This window comes from Mya arenaria, chromosome 3 (genome assembly GCF_026914265.1).
Source record: "Mya arenaria isolate MELC-2E11 chromosome 3, ASM2691426v1".
NCBI classification, from domain to species: domain Eukaryota; kingdom Metazoa; phylum Mollusca; class Bivalvia; order Myida; family Myidae; genus Mya; species Mya arenaria.
The window spans coordinates 38,404,537-38,424,590 of record NC_069124.1 but is presented as its reverse complement, the minus strand read 5'-3'; the positions used below and the strand labels follow the sequence as shown (position 1 = coordinate 38,424,590).

At 35.9% G+C, this 20,054-nt stretch overlaps 1 protein-coding gene across 2 annotated transcripts in view; it reads left to right on the top strand.

The window, feature by feature from the left end:
• Positions 1-20,054, top strand: part of LOC128228398 (CD109 antigen-like) — a 130,341-nt gene that overhangs the window by 93,105 nt on the left and 17,182 nt on the right. For both annotated transcript variants that reach the window (XM_052939699.1, XM_052939698.1), the window contains exons 20-30: positions 199-316; positions 1,418-1,531; positions 1,967-2,065; positions 2,390-2,518; positions 2,677-2,815; positions 3,170-3,346; positions 10,074-10,312; positions 11,563-11,640; positions 11,754-11,928; positions 12,247-12,455; positions 12,833-12,991. In XM_052939699.1, the coding sequence (XP_052795659.1) occupies positions 199-316; positions 1,418-1,531; positions 1,967-2,065; positions 2,390-2,518; positions 2,677-2,815; positions 3,170-3,346; positions 10,074-10,312; positions 11,563-11,640; positions 11,754-11,928; positions 12,247-12,455; positions 12,833-12,991 (1,636 nt within the window). The remainder of the gene's footprint in view (positions 1-198; positions 317-1,417; positions 1,532-1,966; positions 2,066-2,389; positions 2,519-2,676; positions 2,816-3,169; positions 3,347-10,073; positions 10,313-11,562; positions 11,641-11,753; positions 11,929-12,246; positions 12,456-12,832; positions 12,992-20,054) is intronic.

Here is a 20,054-nt window from a genome sequence, read left to right as displayed (position 1 = left end):
ATATATAACTTATTCTGATTTTAAAGTAGTTTTTGGTATTTGGTAAGCAAGGTAAAAATCTATTGTCTTCAGTTTTATTTTGGCATAATACGCACACAATCTGATTAAAGTACTACACAATATTTCGTAGCGAACCTGTATATATCGTTCCTGTGACGATGACTGTAATCCGGACGATTGTAATGTCAAAATTTACAGTGCAAACGGAAGTGTGTCAATCAAGGGCACGGTGCCTGACACGATCACATCCTGGGTTGCCACCGCCTTCGCCGTTCATCCGGAAACTGGCCTCGGGCTCTCCAAGGCCGCTGCTATAGTAAGACTTCTCAAGTTTTAAGATTTGTAATGAATCAGCCAATTTCGTCCCGAGTTACCGTTCTCAATCCGATTCTAATCCGATTTGTATCGTTCGCATTGCTACGTTTTGTGAGTATAGTACGTCATGCAATTGTAAAACAAATTAAGGTAAACATCTAAAGATAGTTTATGTATGCTCATGAACTTCTTCGCAAGTACGTCTTTTATCCAATTAAATTAAAACCATGGAGATCAGTCACTTGAAATACTTATTTAACATGTGGAACACCCACTTTGGTTTCATAAACGATGCACTGCCACGGATAAAGCATTTAGGCATTTTTTTTATTAGCATTGTCCTCTACACTTCAAACAATGACTGAGTCGTAGTTAATTTACTACCAAGGTATGAACGCAAAACCAAATACATCCAACAAAATTTATTGGACATGTTAATAAAGTTAATGTTTAAGGTCTCTTTCTTCAATAACATAGTTATATTAGTAGTTTATGAATATGTATATGCAACATGCTCAAAACTCCAGACTGAAATTACTGAGACAAAGTGAGAAATCTTCACACACGTTCCGTTCCATAAATGTTTAATTGCCGTTTCTTGCCGACATGAGATTGCTTCGAGATCTTGCGGATGTCTTCCGTCAACGTCGGATCACGGTTTGGTTACTGTCGGGACGCTGTAAGGACAGATTCGGTCGGGGTTTTTTTACCATGCGAAAGATACAAATCGGACCATAATCGGATTGAGAACGGCACAATCTGGATAAATACGTCTGCAAACGACTGAATCGGAACGTTTCCCGAACACTATCTGGTTGATGTCGTGATTAAATAAATGTTTGTTTTTTTGCATTTTTTTGAATTTCCAGCAACGAATCACAGAATCTTTATCAGAATTTTAATCAGGAATGGTCCTATCAAGGACGGCATTTAAAATCGTGAATATGTGGATGAGGCATAAATGATATTTTTTACGATTAAGAATGGTACTTGTAGAAGGCCAATGGCTGGTAATGTAGGTTTTAATCTTAATATATGCAAGTATAACTGTATGTAAATCAAAGTACTAACTTCTGCCAACCCCCCGATGTTTTTTTTTCAGCTGGAGACGTTCCGCTCGTTCTTCGTCTCCCTGCAGTTGCCCTACTCCGTGGTCCGAGGAGAGAAGCTCATCTTACAGGCCAATGTCTTCAATTACAATTCGTTTCCGGTCTTTGTGAGTATGTTTTACAATGTAATAAATTACATCGTCGACTCAATATTACGCTCTGTATCATAAGAAATTCCACTTTATTGTAAAGGCCATAGCTATTATTCTAGTCGTTACGAAGTAAGACCACTTAATTATATTGGAGATTTGATTTTGAACATTTAATTACTATCAAAGGAATCACTATTAGGGTCTTGAAGTGGCGTTCTAATAATTTAAGACATGTTGCAAGAAATGAACTTTCAAGAAAATCCCATTGTCTAATTGTATATATGTTCTGTATGTAATGTCCTCGTGTTTCATCCTTGTGTATTTGTTTGTACCGCTAGCTCAATTTTTAGGCCAATTCAAATAAATATGATTGGTGGAATATCTCAAACTCACATCCCAACTTTTACCTGAGGATCCTCAATTTAACTTTAAGCACTATTTCATCTCCAGGCGTACGTTTTGTTACGGCGTAACCCCGACTTTGACAATATCCACATCTCAACATGGTGGACTTCTGTCTACTCTACCAACGTCGCCAGATTCGCCATGGTATGTACACACACGTTGTAGTTTATTAACAATGACTATTAACTCCGACTATGACAACATGTACATTTCGACGTTGTGGTCTTCCATATACTCGCCAGATTCGTCATGGTATGTACGTATACAGTTATTCGTTTTATGATTGTAACTAATTTTAGAGATTGAGAGAAGTAGGCCATTTACTCACGGCGTTGTTAAGTGTAAATTATATACACACGTGTACTGACACTATAAGAATGTTGTCCAAGATTATGCACACGTAATCCTAGTATATGTAGATGTATTAGTATTAGCATTCCAACCAATGCAACCCTTCCCCCATTTCAGGTGAAGCCGAACAGCGCGGCGACCGTGTATTTCCCGATAATCCCCCGGGCTCTGGGAAAGATTAAACTAACCGTCGAGACCCGTTCAATATACTCCGCCGATGCCGTTGAAAGGAAGCTGCTTGTCGAGGTATTGTATGCATATTAAAAATACACATCTCATTGTCCTATCCTTTATTTCTAATTGACCATCGAGCACAGCATAACATTCCTATAGAAGTGTCATTATTATGGAAAATTATGTCTCATATGAAAATACTCCTAATTCTGTCTTGTTCTTTTGTCCAGCCTGAGGGTACGGCCGGGGAGTACAACGTTCCAGTGTTGCTGAATCTAAAAAACACCCCAGATTTCACAACCACCGTACCGATCACTTTCCCACCAAATACTGTACCAGGATCAGAGAGGATCACTGTTTCAGTCATTGGTAAACGAAATTAACGTATAATAGATGTGATAGACAAGCCATGTAGGATGCGGTTGCATTAAAAACACCGAAAGGTGGATACAGAACTGGTAACGAGCTCGGTAGTTATTCAGCTTATTGCTGTCAAAATCGAGCGAAAATGAAAACAAAAATTAACTAAAAATCTACGAAGAATAGTCAACATTTGTAAAAAATAAATAAAAATAAAGCGTTCTGATTAACGATTTATAATCGTATTACTAATAAATCAATCGGTATCCCCTTTCAAGAGACCTGCTGGACTGCCGGTCCAGAAATGATTACCTCTACTACACATCAGACGACATAAAATAATGTTGTTTTATCCCCTTGCAGGCGACCTGATGGGTCCCAGCATCAACGGTCTGGAGTCACTCATAAAGATGCCGTACGGCTGTGGGGAACAGAATATGCTCAATTTTGCTCCTAACATATTCGTCACCAAGTACCTCAGTGTCACCAACAACCTGGACACCGCCTTGGCGGAGAAGACCAAAAACTACATGAAGAAAGGTAGATAACAATGTTTTGGATAGTCTAGCCTATGAGTGTGACAATGCGCCAATGGTCAAGGCATTTTCAAAGCGTTTGTTTTATTGTATGAAATACCTTGTTTAGCGGGCTTATCGTGGCTTATGTTGACCATAACATAGATGTATATTCATATTCAGAATTGCCATTGCGCTTTCTACAACCATTCTAGCTGTACCTCAACGTATAAAATAAATCAAGCACTGAAAGTGCTGGCAGACTGAAGGAGTGTTATCGTAGGTGTCAAGACTGTGTGTAAGAACTTAGAACTGTTGATGTTTGTAATCTGCAAAATGGGTGTGGTTTTAATGGGTTTGGGTATGTAATAGTGTACATGTATATCGTTATGAAGATGTTTTAAAACGATTAGTCTGTGAATTCTGCAAACAATAAGTGATATTCACTAACAATCTGTCAATTGATATTGCAAGAAGTAGGCTGCGATTGATGCTTGATATTAAAGCAATATTATAGTACGGGAGAAGTTGTTGCAACATGTATTGACTTACAATTATACATATATATATATCATCCACTCGTACAACCATGCTATCCATTGTTATGCATTTCTATGTCTGCATATGGATTGTTAGTGCATATCACACGCACATCGCAATCACCCCTTCAATGCATTACGTCATTTAGATCAGTTTCCACAGGACAGCAAGGAGTCAGCACTGACGACATCGATTTCGAAACATGTCAATTACAACAACAATTACAGGGGATTTATCACTTATTGACACTGTATGCACTGTAAGGTTGCTTATGAAGTGTCTTTCTCTTAATGTGTAAGCTTAAGATCTATATTCCATAACACTCAATCAACAAGTGCTTTCATGCACCTTCCTTTGCAACATTTCGTAAACATGACAGTTTTAATGTAAAATTCAACTCAGCGCAGTTGCAAACGTTAACCACATCGAATGAAAATTATATGGAGACCATACGTTCATTAAATGATCATCTTCATTACGCTCGACACTCACTGTACCATTCCCCAAGTCTACCAGCACCCTCGGTGCTTTGAATTTAGGAGAGCAGTTAAGTTGACCACCTACTTATTTTTTTGTGAAAAACACTTTTGATTAGCACTCCATACATTAAACACCCAAAACTAGCTCAGTTTTTGTCAGTTTTTTCCAGATTAACTGTCTGTCATTCAAGCACCATTTAAGGCGAAATGACCAAAATGAACCTGGGCTCAAATGGCATTTTAAGCATCAATTTACATCAGTTGCAGATTGTTTAGTTGTAAGGTTACGCTTACATGCAAAACTTAAACCAAAATTTGTAAGTCGAATAAAAAAGGGGCAGAATTTAAATTATATGCAAGATACAGTTTTATAACTTGACTAATTTAAAAGGTTGAATGGTTTAACCCCATGTATAAAGTTTCAAGTTTATAAACTTAGTTGTTCAAGTAGGTTGGGTGGTTGAATACCATTGTATAAATTCAAAGAAATACAACAAATAGTTGCTGCGATATTAACCTGTGTGTGTTTACATGCCAAACATTAATCCGAATGTCTAAGTCGAAGAATAAAGGCCCATAATTTGCATTATTTTCAAATTAGTGTTAACCAACTTCATTAATTAAGTAGTTTGAATAGTTGGGTATACATATATAAAGTTCAATGCAAAACATGATGTACGGTGTATTCGCTGAGATATTGACTTAAATTTAAGGTGCTTACATGTAAATCCTTAACCAATGTGTTAGGCCGACGCTAGGGTGAGTAGCATAGCTCTCCCTTTTCTTCGAATAGCCGAGCTAACAAATGATAAGAAAAAAACACGAACACAATTATGTTTCCCTTTTATATTATTTTAATCCTATTTTATTGCATATAAACAAGTTTACATAGCACATTTGAATGCAAATATTTCAGCACATATGTATAAATATAAAAAAAGGGTTGTAGGGCCACACGTTATTACAACGTTAGAAATCGGCCCTCCCCGTTTCCCTTTTATGAAGCCAGGGCTCAAATTTAGCACTCGCACACTGGCAAAAACGGGTGGAAATTGCGATTTGTGTTTTAAAGTACTTGCAAAATGTTGAGAGTGAAAAGAATTATAGCAACTTTCAATTTTCATACTCTCTGTTTCTACTAAACACTCATAAAATGATGTGATTTACACAAGCGTGATACGCTTAGCGCACATTGAAGAGTGGTTTTTCATGTTCAGGTTTTAGGCGGAAGTATTTGGCTAAAATCGTTTCGATTTTGAGGCACAGTCCATCATCATGATAAGCAAAAAAAGTTTGTTTGCGCATGGATGAATAAACAAATACGACATAGAAGCCTGAATTAAAAAAAATCCTTCCATTAAAACTAACTAAATGGAAGAAGAAACTCCACTGAAATCAACCTTCAATACAGACGATGATGAAAAATTCTGCAAGATAGAAACTATTTAACTTCCTCAATACGTTTTCTGTTTACTAATCTAATTTAGAAGGTGAATTGTTTTGACACAGAAATCATTGTTGTTGTTTTTGATCACATTACATCACAGACAAAAACAAAGCGTTTAACAAAAATATTGCGAGACAACTTCAGATTTTTGAAGTTGGTATTTTCTGCACTCGCAAAAATTTGCAAGTATATTTTGTTTTCTAAATTCAAGCCCTGTTAACTATAAGCACAGCCACTTGAATGATATATATGGCCAAAATATGGTATTTAGACTATAAAGAACACTGAGTATTTTAATTCAAGTAATTGTGTGGCAATATCAATTTGAAAATAAATTATCAACCTTAAAGCATTTTTCATTTTGTGTATTAAGTCATTCGATACGAATTGTCTGGTATTATTTAGCTACTAATCACCTAACAGGTACGTTCTTTGGCTTTTGACGTTTTGTTGGAAATTTCCACGTAAGAGCTTGTATGCATGACCCATATATATACTGTATTGAGCAATGCATGATGGGATAGGATTGAACGGTGATTGAACGGTGAAGCCTGCAAAATTATCCCGACAAAATAATATGTAAACATTGCAGTTACTTGGACTGAAATTTTCCCGGACACGAGGACTGATATTCTCCGAAAGTTTACCAAAACTCTTAATATTTTATCAGATTTGTCCAAGATCCGATTGTCTAATTCACTGACTGAACCTTATCAATACAGACGGTATTTGGTCATATACTCTCAACTTGTAAGACAATGCTTCACCTATTGAAGTCAGCATTGTCAATAGAGTCACTGACAGAGAAGTTCAAGCCTGTGTAAATCTTGTTTCCAAATCCGAAGAAGTACTTTCAAACTGAATTCTTGAATAGAAAGCGAGTTTTGACGTAGATATTTGTGTGTACCCTATGTCCAACTCGGGATGTGATTCTCCATGGATGGTGGTCCAACATCAGATTTCAATTCAAGGGTGACAGCAAGTTAGCAAACAGCAGCCAATAAGTATAGCCAATAAGGAACCTAGTAAGTCTGCAGCAATATATCTATATACCGATTTATACCGCTATACTGTTTAAAAATAATGTATTGCAATACGAGTTTCGTCATATCAATATACCGCGATACGCTTTTTTAAAAACAAAAAGGCGTTAATCATTAACTCATCGATGGTTGTTGTAAATGTTTTCAAAAAAAAATAAACAATACGCGAAATGCAAACGTCAACACGTTGAACAACGAAACACCGAAAACACAACGTCATTAAACAGCGAAAAGGCACATGTGCTCTCTCAAATGGCGAAAAGGCGTCTCAAATTAAGATGTTTTTATTTTACGCAAAAACACAGAATCGATTTAATTTTAAAGAATTCCTAAATAATAAACAGCCGATAAGTTTTAGTTGCAATTACGTCAATTAGGAACGACCGACACATATATTAATTGATTTCACGTATGTCTTCTTCCGCGTTTTGTTTATTTATCATTTTTGCACTAAAGTACGGCCAGCGAATTCGGAACACCTCGAATTATATCGTAGTCTCAATAATTTCATAACAATGGCAGACGACAGGAGTGAGAGTGGATTCGTTCGAAATCCCAAGGGAAAAGGCATTGTATGGGAACTTTTTCCCCTGAAAAGAAAACGTGGTGCAACAGACATCCCTGTTGATTACTGCTATTGTCTATATATATATATATATATATATATATATATATAAACTTAAAATAAAGCATTGACCAAAACTTTTATTGGTTGACTATAGATTAGAGAACAATTAACAAGAGACTCTTGTTAATTGTTCTCTAACCTATATTCAAGCAAGGACAGTTTTGGTCAATGCTTTATTTCAAGTTTTGTGAACTGTTTCTATAATCATTGTTTTTAATGTTTCAATGATTGATCAGTGCAAAAGATTCAGTTGACAATAAAGGTTCCTATTTTATTAACTGATGGTTTTATTTTATGCGTATTGTTTTTAAATTGCACTCATACATAATACCTATTTTATTTCAATGCATAAGATCTTGCGCAATATATTGCAATATATAACAATATGTGTTTTGGATACTGCAATATATCACGCCTCCAACATGAATGACGCAACGCCATTGGTCCAGGACTGGTCACGCGGTGACCCCATATTTTTCCATATTGGGTCACCAAATATATAGCGTACCAAAATGGCGTCTATTTTCCGATTCCGATGAATAAATGAAACATTTAAACATGTAAACAGGTTGTCGACGGAAACAATATTCGTGTTCGAGCTTCGCTCTTACCCGATATGGTTTCCTTTGCCCCGTATATCATATATCGGATCACCTACTAACCCCGTAACTTATAATATTGCAATGTGGATTTTGGCATATTGTTGCAGCCCTAGAACCTAGTACCACAAAACAAGAAATGCTAAAGGAATAATTTTAGCAGTCAATCAATACGTCTGCTCCTTCCAGATACTTGCCACATTCAACAGGCTGATCATTATTGCCAGATTATGAAAAAATATACAACTGCTTCAACAATGAAAACTGACAATCGGACCCTAAGATGGAAGTCATTGAACGGTGTTAGATAATAGTCCTGTCCCCTACATGCCATTTACCCGGTCTTTGGTGGTCAAATCGCGTCCTTTTGACCGTACCAGCCAGCCGAAGTAGTTCAGTGCGCTTGTTTTACCCAAATAGGAGACTCTTGACGTTGGGGGGTGGGGGTCAATTTTGGTCAAGCTGACTCAAAGATGGAAGTTATTGGACGATGCAAGGTGAAAGCCCTGGATGTACCCTACATACCAGAACCCTGTCTCGTCGCCCCTTTCTGGCCATATCTAACCGACTCAAAGTAGGTCAATGTGCTAGTTTTACCCATAAAGGAGGTCCTAGACGTTGGGGATGAATTTTGGTCAAGTGTCAAGATGGAAGTCATTGGTCGGTGTTCGATAATGTTCGGTGATAATAGTCCTGTCCCCTACATGTACATGCCAGTACCCGGTCTTTGGTGGTGAAATCGCGTCTTTCTGGCCGTAGCAAACAGCCAAAGTATTTCAATGTGCTTGTTTTATCCAAATAGGAGGCCCTTGACGTTGGTGGTCAATTTTGGTCAACTGACCCAACGTTGGAAGTTATTGAGCGGTGCAAGGTGATAACCCTGAATGTCCCCTACATACACTTACCCAGTCTTTTGGGGTCGCATCGACTTTTTATGGCCGTACCAGCCGACCCAAAGTATGTCAATGTGCTTGTTTTACCCCAAAAGGAGGCCTAGACGTTGGGGATCAATTTTGGTCAAGCTTATCCCAATATTGAAGTTATTGGGCGGTGATATGTTATTGCCCTGGATGTCCCCTACATGCCAGTTCCCAGTCTTTGGGGATAACATCGCTTCCTTCTGGCCGTGCTAGCCACTTTAGGTCCTAAACACGTTGGGGTCAATGGTTCTGGATGACCAAACCTTGATCATGTATGTACATTTTTGATAGATATTTTTTCAGTATTACATATATTGCATAGAACAGAATCACGTCTAGTCCTCGTTCAGTGTTCATCTATATTTTTCGATCACTGAACTTACGGATGTCAAACCAAACTTCAATCATATATAAATAATTTCCTTCAATCGATATTCTTTCAATATTATATTTATTGCACACGAAATAATTACGTCCAGTCCTCGTTCAGCGTTCACCAGTACATCTGTTGTTGTTTAATCGCTCATTTACACCTTGGTCAACCTCAATAATGCTTACTAAGTGCCAGTATGTTCATATTACAGATTAATAGGTATAGTCCTTCACAACGCACCAACCAAGACGTTAACAACCAATGTTGTCTTCATTTTATTTCAGGACATTCTGCATCCAAACTTCCGAAATGTGACGGAATATCCAGGCATTTGCGAATGTTTACCTCATCAAATGAAATTATATGGATACGATATGTTCATTAAATGAACATTTCCTGAAAAAAAACAAGCCCCAATTCATATGTTTTAAACTTCTGGTTTTACTGAATAATGATCATTCAATTTCGACCTTCGAAACCATACACTCACTTTGGGCATTTGTGGTCATACCGAAAGACTGGGGATCTTCCCAGTGTAAAAACAACAACTAGACATAAAACACGGACATGTTTGCACCCCATACAACTTGCTACTGTCTTATTAACCATCACAAGCAGAAATACAATCACTCATAACTTGTCCTGAGCCGTTTTAATAATCTATATACTTTTGTTATGAATGTACAATTATACGATGAACAATTGTGTTCTTTTTACCAACAGGATACCAGCGTGAGTTGACCTATCAACACAAGGACGGCTCATTCAGTGCGTTCGGAGAGCGCGACCCCTCGGGAAGCATGTGGCTGTCCGCTTTTGTCCTCAAGTCTTTTGTCCAAGCGCGGCCATACATTTTTATTGACGATCGAGTGATGACACGCACGGTTGACTGGATACTCAAACATCAGAACTCCAACGGGACATTCCAGGAGCCGGGCAAGGTGCTGCACAAGGAGATGCAGGTAGGTTTGAGGATATATTGTGGTGCTTAGAGCGTTAAGGGTATGTATAAGCTGATCGACAAAAACTTTCACTTGTCGGATACCTAAGCTAAATGGGTCTTACGCTACGGTCTTAGATCGATGAAATAATGTTTCTTCAAACAATCGGTCGCCATTCGCATCGAAACACTGAAACTATTTCAAAACCAACTATTACAGTCAGTTGACGCCAACTTTACTAACTACGCGTACGCGTGGTCAGATAATATTTAAGAATATACAGCCAATGTACCTTGCAACCCGAAGCTTCGTACATCGTCCTCTTGATTTATTCTTGATAATGTATTGGAATGCGTCACAGAAATATCAAATACTGTTCGAACTTTGATGGAAGTACAATACAGTTTCGAAGTCGGTATGTTTAGGTAGTGTTGTGCCGATGGTCGATTATAATCGACAATTGATCGATAGTGAAAATTGAACAATCGATAAAGAAACAAGGGACGTAACCGCTACCGACTATCAGTTATAAATGTAATGAAATATATTTTGTTTCTGGTTAATGCTATTTAATATTGAAATGTTAAGGTGTTACTATGTTATCTAGTCTTATTCTTATCAAGACAATTTTAAAAAGTTACTACAGTACCTCATTACAAATTTTCTTTGTAATTTAACTGCTTAAGGATTGGTTCTCAACTTCTCTTGTTTGTGATTTAAAAGTGATTTTTAAAACATGTTTCCGTTTGCTTCTTACCATGCAAGAATTTAGTTTCTCAGTTTTCTGAAAGAAATTGTTCTTGTAAAACATACAGAATATTCAACTGCTTGTTGTACTTGTTACTGACTGATTATTAAACGGAAATTGATATCTTTCTTTGTGTTCAATTTACACATGTATGCAATACTAAATGTACGACAAAAAAGAGCCTGTGGTCTCATGTTCTGTAATAGTAACTTGTAAACACTAAAATAGTCGCATTCTGAATAAATAATGTAATTTATACAAAAAAGGTACAAACAATTTTGTAAGGGAACATTGGTGCTTAAAACTGTTGCATGTAGTGTATGCCTAAATATGATGACCAAAGATAATTATATAATTATTAAATCGATTAATAATCGATCATTAATCGGTTTCATACACCATTTATCGATATTATTTTTTTCTGTCAGATTACCAACACTATGTTTATGTATTAATTAGAAATTATGTTTTACAAGTTGAATCTAATGATAATGAAAGTGTAATACTTTAATAACCTTTTCAGGGAGGTTCCATTGCAGGTGAGCGGTCACTGACGGCGTTTGTCCTTGCTGCTTTGTTGGAGGCTAGAGGTGTACAGGGGGTTAGTGTGAAATTCTGGGAGACGGTGACGATGATGTTTGTTTAATTCATTTTCTATTGGTTATACTTTTTTAAGCATGTGACAAGATAATGACAATTACAATATTACTTCAGGTTGGCGGTCAGAATGCGAATTCGGTTGCCCTTGCAACAGCGTTTCTGGAGAGCGAGGTACCGGCAATGACGGACGTTTACGAGCTGGCAATCACGAGCTACGCTCTGGCGCTGGCAGGAAGTCGTCAGGCCGTCACTACGCTCAACCGGCTGCAGGGGCTTGCGACCATGGAAGGTAAACGTCTGTTGTTCCAAATTTCAAATTATTATAGCATGGTCTGTCCAATGTCAAGAGTTTTCATAGCCGGGAGATATTAATGTTAGTATTGTATTTGATTATTGCATGAGGAGCCACATTGAATTTAACAAATATCTGAAATTCTACACTCTTACTTCCACAAAACATCAGAGTATACATATACATTTGACGTTAAGACGAATGGTCATATGCTATATTGTTTATGTATTTATTTGCACCATTGTTAATAATATTTCGCATTAACTAAATGAATAGTTACGATTTCCCATTAACACACTTTCGTATTGCCTTTAGGCGGGATGCGGTATTGGAAAAAAACGGAAACGACCGTCAAACCCGCAGCTCACCAGTGGGACAAACCTAATGGGAAAGCGCTCAGTGTGGAGCTGTCGGCGTATGGCCTTTTGGCGCTGGCGGCTATCGGAAACAGGGATGATGGATTATTGGTCCTCAAATGGCTCACCAGTCAAAGGAACCCAAACGGCGGCTTCGCCTCTACTCAGGTAGGAACTAGCGTAGACTATTGCCTAATGCTTTGTAATTCTTTGTTAACTTTTAAGTTGAAAGCGCTGAGATATAATTTCTGTCATTTTTAGGATATCTATTCCAACTCAAAGAACGTTTTTAAGTAAGAGAATATGGATAGGTGTTTTGCATGGATGTCAAAAGCATTTCATTATGCCAAGGAAAGTTATTGTATTTCCACTTTCCATTGAAGCCAACATAAGCCATTGCATCATTAACCAGCATGCGTGAACTTGAGGCTCTACTCCGTTTAATCACTCGTCAACCCCCGGTACTTGATCGTCAACGTCACTGGGTCAGTTGGTAATTCGGTTATTTGATGTATCTTTAATCACTTTCACTTTGATTTTTACAGGACACAATCGTGGCACTACAGGCGCTCGCAGAAATGGCGTCACTCGTCTATTCCAAGACCTTCAGTGCCGTTATCTTTGTCACTGGGCCAGCTGGAAGTGACATCACAGAAAACTTTGCCGTTAATGACGGAAATTCGCTTATATTACAGAGCCGAGAGGTAACTATTCGATAATGCATCAAAGCAATGTGTAGTACACATTAGAAGTAGCATGTGTGTACCGTCTACCGTGTCTGATTTTTATTTATACAGATCTGATCAATGACCTTTTGAATTGTATAACCTTAAGAGGCATTTCTATATTCTTGGTGCCTGACCTCTTTGTTGACATAGGGGTCGGTCATTTTGTTTTGCGAAATGTATCATTTACCGGTGTATATGACAATTTTGCCCATGTCGAATGATTAGGTACTGAACTAATCTAGTAGGCTGGCTTCATATTGATGCCTCTTTACATTAAAATAGTTGGAACTGAAGTTACAAAACAAATCCTAAAACTACCTCGTGAATAAAAATACCCATAAAACATCGGAATGTTAGTTAAGTACATGTATATTAATATCAAAAGTAAGGTGATCGCCAGTTTGCGCACTTCTCAGAAGCACCTGCTAGTGACGTCATCAAATTATATGTAGAGAAAATTCGACGAATCCGATCTGGTTTAAACGACATTCTAACAGAAACAATACCTGACCTTTTGTTGAATTAGGATATGAAAAAAATGTAAAATTACGTCTATTTTACTACTTTTTGAGAAATACTAACATGTGAAATCAACATAATCTTGAAATGTTTGCAGCTGACATATCTCGCGAGTGAATGTAAACAATCTAATGTGCAGGTACTCGCTCACGCGTTCAATATTTGGCATGTTTCGGATTACAACGGTAGACGGTATACATAATAATCTTACATATATTTAGGAATGTCTTTATATAAATCAAAGTTAATAATGAAATTTTAGCTATAATATCCTGTTCCTAACATTTGCACAAACGAGACAAGAACTATAAAAAAATAACAGTAATATGATAAATGTTCTTACTGTACACGCTCTGATCGTCTTAAAACATTAGGGCCAAATTCTCATTGGAATACGTAAGTATGTTTTTTTAAAAATGTTCATATAAAATCAAAACCACCAACAGCAAACCATGAACAAAAACATAACAGCAACCTATTAATCAAAGCGCTTAACGCGTTGAAAGGCTTTCGTACTGCTACGTTTTGTGAGTATAGTCATGTACTTGTAAAACAAAATAACATTAACATCTAAAAGCAGAATATGGATGCTCACGAATTCCTTCGCAAATACTCTAAGATTGTTATGCTGATACTCAATTTAAATCAAAACCATGGAGTATCAGTCACTTGAAATATTCATTTAACATGTGGAATACCCAAATAATTACTGCAGTATGGAGTAATACTCAATTGCATATGAAACCTTATCTGGAACTTTGGTTTTAAAACAATGCACTGCCAAGAATAACGCATTTAGGCATTTTTTAATCTACTCTACACTCAAAACTGACTGAGTCGTACTTTATTTACTACCGGTGTATGACCGCTTAACCAAATGAATCCAACAAAATGCGTTGGAAATGTTAATTAAGTTTATGTTTAAGGTTTCTTTCTGCAATAACAAGACCCTCTCTCAAAATTCCCCTGGATCGAATCACCTTTATATTATTTATTCCCTGTATGTATTGATGTATCTTAATATTGCACTCAACCTATGTCACTCGTGGACAAAATGAAGAGATTTATATCAGTGGTTTATTAATCTGCATATGCAACATGCTCAAAAGTCTGGTGTTTATTGTAGAAATGTATGATAAGCATTTAGTAATGGTTAAATATTGTTAGTATGTACCTACAAGAAAATGGTTTGATGCGACACAGCCGCATATCCATCTATTTTGTGTAAGTACTTACTAAAAATCTTAATAAAAGTGTCAAGTAAGAGCCGATTTAGGCAATTTGAACAAAGAAAATATACTAATGAATGATATACAAACACAAAATAACTAATTATAGGTTAAAATGAAAGATTTCAATTTCATTTAAAATATTTTGGTTTGATATTCAAATGAGAATTTAATTGCATCTTCAAGATCGATAAGATCAATGCCTCCGGCTTAATTTCCGGGGAATAAACCTGGCCGAATCCGATGACCCAGATTCTATTTTTAACCGAAAGTATCTAGCTCGCCGGCCGCTGCCGAAATGTAAACACAGATACACCTTCATTTATTTTGATTCAGTACGTTAATTTCAAAACTATTTGCGTATTCAGCTTTTTATGTTGCTTTTTGTAACTAGTTTTAAAATAATTGCGGTTACTATGATTTTAATTGCGTATTTCTAAAAAAAGCAGCTTATTCGCACTATATTAACCGCATAACATAGTATGAATACTCATTACAGCGCTTCTTATAGACGGATTTCAGATAACCTTAAAATAGATTCTGCATATCGTTAACTGACCACGTGTACTAGCTTGAGGCAAAACATTGCTGGTATGCCCCTCCAGGTTAATACATTATATAGTACAATATAGTTCAATGACCTAGTTTACATGATAGAACGTTATGGCAGACATCAATGATTTCGAGTTATTTAAACAAGTTGATTTGTCAGATTATGCAAGGAAATTATCCTCCAGTGATGTAGCAATATATTGTGATAAATTATCTGTTAGGGCAGGAACTTTACCCCTGATCCTTACAACATAAATGCAAGTATTAGGGAGTTAATCAAACAGTTTAGCAGTTCGTGTACAGAGAGACAATGACTTTATTGAAATATTAACAACAAAACTACTGAAAGTGTTTGTGTCAGGTATTATCCCAGGGATAATAAAGAAAATTGAGTTAAACTAACACTATTTTCAGTATTTTTATTCTCATACAGTATATGAACAGAAAATAAAAAAATCGTAATTTTGGCAGTTTATAGCGATAAACATGATATAAACAATTAAGATCACAAATTGCTTTGCGTTTCTTGTTAGATGTAAACACCTAGTTCTATGAAATGATTGATGGCATCAAATTGTGAAATGCAGCTATAACAACTACAATGTCATTCAATAAAGTAAGTTGATTAACAGGAATACTCGAGTCCAGTGTATGAGACTTCCTCATTCTCCCTATGACACGCACAACATGTATTCTCACATGTGACAATTTTCTGGACGTTTCATTGCCAGAAAATTGTTTTTTGCCCGGTGAATGAAGGAATCCTAATTACAGTGCCGGAGGCTGCCATTTCCTCGGCAACAAGGCACCATGCGTGTAAATTATATAGATGTGGGAACAGAAGCGTATGAAAGCTTAATTGCTAAAAAAACATTATATTATGAAAACTTGAAACAAACTCAAACTGTAGCTCGTGAGCTTCTTAAGCAGTCAAAAATTGAAAGTACAAAAAGACTGAAACGCAAAGAGGTAGCAGGTTTCGATGATCAGATTTGTGTGGTGGGCAGACATGGTCCAAAAACTGCTCAATTTGATAAAGGCTATCCAGGGGTCAGTGTTTATTAACACCTCACTGATAATGATCTAAGGAAAGCCGCAAAGTCATAAATACAGCTTCTCCATATCAATTTCAAACACATGTTTCTGAGAACAGATTTTTAGCAACAAAATCAGGCTGTACTTGCATTTATTCTTGTCTTTACTGTTCAGAGCATTTCACCTGATTTTGTATACTCTTTAAAATTCAAGTTGAATAATTAATTCCGTTATATTTCAAAATAGTTTTATAAAATAAGTTGAGAATAAAATTCTTTTTGTGAGATTTATAAAATAATCATAATAACTAACAAAGTTTTGTGTATCTATAACATAAACATATCATTGTTTGCATTGGATTACAAAGAATATAAACATTAACAGAAGCTTTTGAACACTCATAGCTAATACAGATTCTTTAATTGTGTTATTATACTGTCATATATATGTATATCCAATCCTTAGCCAAAAAATAAAACAGAGACAGAACAGAACACAATTTATTTCGTTTTAAACAATTCATACACATATAATCAATGAAATAGGTAAAAAATGAACAATTATAACGAAACATTTGCTCTAACTGTGTAGTTCTTTTTCTTAATTCTAAAGCCTTATACACAAATAGTTGTATTTTGTAACTGAAATCAAGAAAGAATATAAAAAAATATTGTGATTTCATACAAAAAAATATCATTGTACATGTATCTATCTCGTATATACACATTGCACACAAATTATGCAATCATGCACACCATAAGCAAATTATCACTTTATGAACAATAGTGTTGTGCAAATTTCGAGATACACAATTTAATTAAAATGAATAATAATAATATTTACAAGGAAAGATAAAGGGTTATTTTAAGACAATAAATACATTTGCAATTGACTGATAATTCATTGTAAGTTCTTGTGTATTGAGATCCTGAATGACACCCGAGTACATCTTGTTTGTGAGATTTAAAAGATCATCATACTGACTGTAAAGTCTGGTCTATTTCTTTGCCAAAAAAGTGTCTTTCTCTTTTGCTTTGTTCAAAGACTTTTTGTTAATGAAACCCTCCATCAAAATTTGGCAAACCAGAGGTGTTCCAAGGTGCCATTCCTGAAATAAATCAAATGATTTGGATGCAAGCGGCTTTATGTTGTTTGAAACGAAGCATGTCTTGCATTCAACAACTTCTGTAAAGTCCAAGCTGTCCGCTTCCTCATTTTGACATGCATGCAATACACATTCTTTCAACTTGCCACGGATAAAGTCATCCCTCATTTTAAATCGGAGGGGATTTCCTTCAGCATCAACGTACAAGTTTATTGTACCGCTTTTGAAAAATAGTACTTCTGCACAGTTTTCTCTTGAGGAACGAACTCAAGGCTATGTTAACATCATTAAAACAATGTGAATTGTCTGATATTTCAACATATACATGTAAACTTGATACGTGATGGCAGTGCCTTGAACAATCAACACAAAGTACATGTTCAATGACAGATTTATCAAAGAATGAGTCGACAATGTCTAGTTCTATGAAAAGTGGATTGTGTCGATTTCTGCCCACCACACAAATCTGAACATCGAAACCTGCTACCTCTTTGCATTTCAGTCTTTTTGTAATTTCAATTTTTGACTGCTTAAGAAGCTCGCGAGCTACAGTTTGGGTTTGTTTCAAGTTTTCATAATATAATGATTTTTTAGCAGTTAAGCTTTCATACGCTTCTGTTCCCACATCTATATCATTTACACGCATGAAATGATGTTCAAAGGAACACACTTTTGTCCAGTCTTCTTCACTAAACTGTCCCTGATAATGTGTGTTAAGCGTTTCCAAATCATTTTCAATAATTTCCTATGTTTCATGTCATTCCTATCAAAAACGTTTTCAGATGCCACTTGCTTGTATATCTGAAACACAGATGTCACTCCACATTGAACTTTGCTTGTGATGCGTTGACTGTAGAGTTCCTTTGACAATTGTCTACATACTTCAGACTGTGTTGAATGGGCAAAGAAGAAATGCACAATTTTGAGCATTAAACACAGCTTTTTCATTAATTTCTTTCACAATGTGTTCCTTCCCTTTCAGCCACCGAAAAACATTGCCCTTTACAAAATGAGTCTCGTTGGGAAGTTTTTTTTCTTCTCAAAAAATCTATGAGTTGTTGGAAAACAACATATTCTATTCCAGTATCATCAGTTACAATGAAAAGTTCTTTCAAACCTAGGGTTTTAAATTCTACCATTTCGATGCAAAATTGTACCTGAAATAAATAGGTTTCAATGATTTTGATGATACAATTGCCTATTCTTTTCGAATGCTAAAGACAAAGGCAATTCATACTGATATTCATATTGATATTGTATATGTAAATCTTAGTAAAGAATTGTCCTTATTGCGAATAACATTTAAACCATCCTTTGTTATTTTAATTGTGCTCTACTTTTTAACAAAAGAAAACACAACAATAGTAAATTAAAAATACTTAAAGCAAACATGTGTTGTTTTTTATGTATAAAACATAATTCAACAATATATGTCATAAATGTGAAATGGGCATCAAAGTATTAAAAGACAACATACCTTTTCTGTATTGGTAGATATTCATTTTTAACCTAAACACAAGACACACTCAATTCCAGAATATTTAGTTCACATACTGCAATAACGGCCAAGGAACATCTGTTGGATACACACAGTAAACAGCCCAGCAGGGTGGCACGCTAAGTGGTGATTAATTGACTGGTTCAATTTCATGGTGATTTCATGGACTGATAAGCCCTTTTCTCAAAATGAGGAGTTTGGGAGGCAACTTCCCTGGACTGTAGAGTAGATTAGTAATGTAAATAAGGTCGTTCACCACCGCAGTTCTAACACCGCTAGGGTCGATACGCCCGTGCGCACATTCATTCTTCAAAAGTAAAAAAATGTGTCCATCTACCGATGGTAAATTCCAAGGTACGGTTAAAAAAACATTTGTGAGCCCTAGTTCATAGCGATGCACTGATTCTCGACCACCACAGTCAAGTCATTTATTCACTCAAATTCATGCACAACATGAAAAAATTGAGGTAATTGATAAAAACAACACAATTCAGATGCTCAAATTGAGTATTCAAAGACATAACATACATTCAAGTATATCAAATATTTAAATACCAGATAGTCCCGATTAACAGAAGTAAGAATAAATATTGCACATGGATCATTGGATTCAAACAGTGTTATAGTTTACGAATTATAAAGTTGGTTAAGTACAATGTCATTTAATATATGCAAAAAAAAATGTCTTAGATAAATAAGAATAGTAATGGTTTAACGAATTTGTTTAATAATAGCAGATACCATTTTACACATATTCAAAAATACCTTTTTATTAGTTGTGTTTACAAGCTGTTCAAGTTTATGGAATTCATCCCCTAGTCTGTTACATGTTTGGCATTTCCTTTCATTGACTGGTATTCTATTGCAATTGCCCGTTTCTATTGGTAGTCCGTGGTTTCTTGTTTTAAATTTGATAAGTGGATATAATAATGAATTTGGTGTTGAATGAAGATACTCAAGATTTTTTATAAGTTGACTGTTGCTAGCATTTGCAATAAGGGGGTACCACGATGTTAAGAATAAATCTTTCAGCTTGCGCTTAACCACAAGTTTAAGCCATTTAGGATTTACACCTTGTTGATATTCCCAAATTCCTATAAA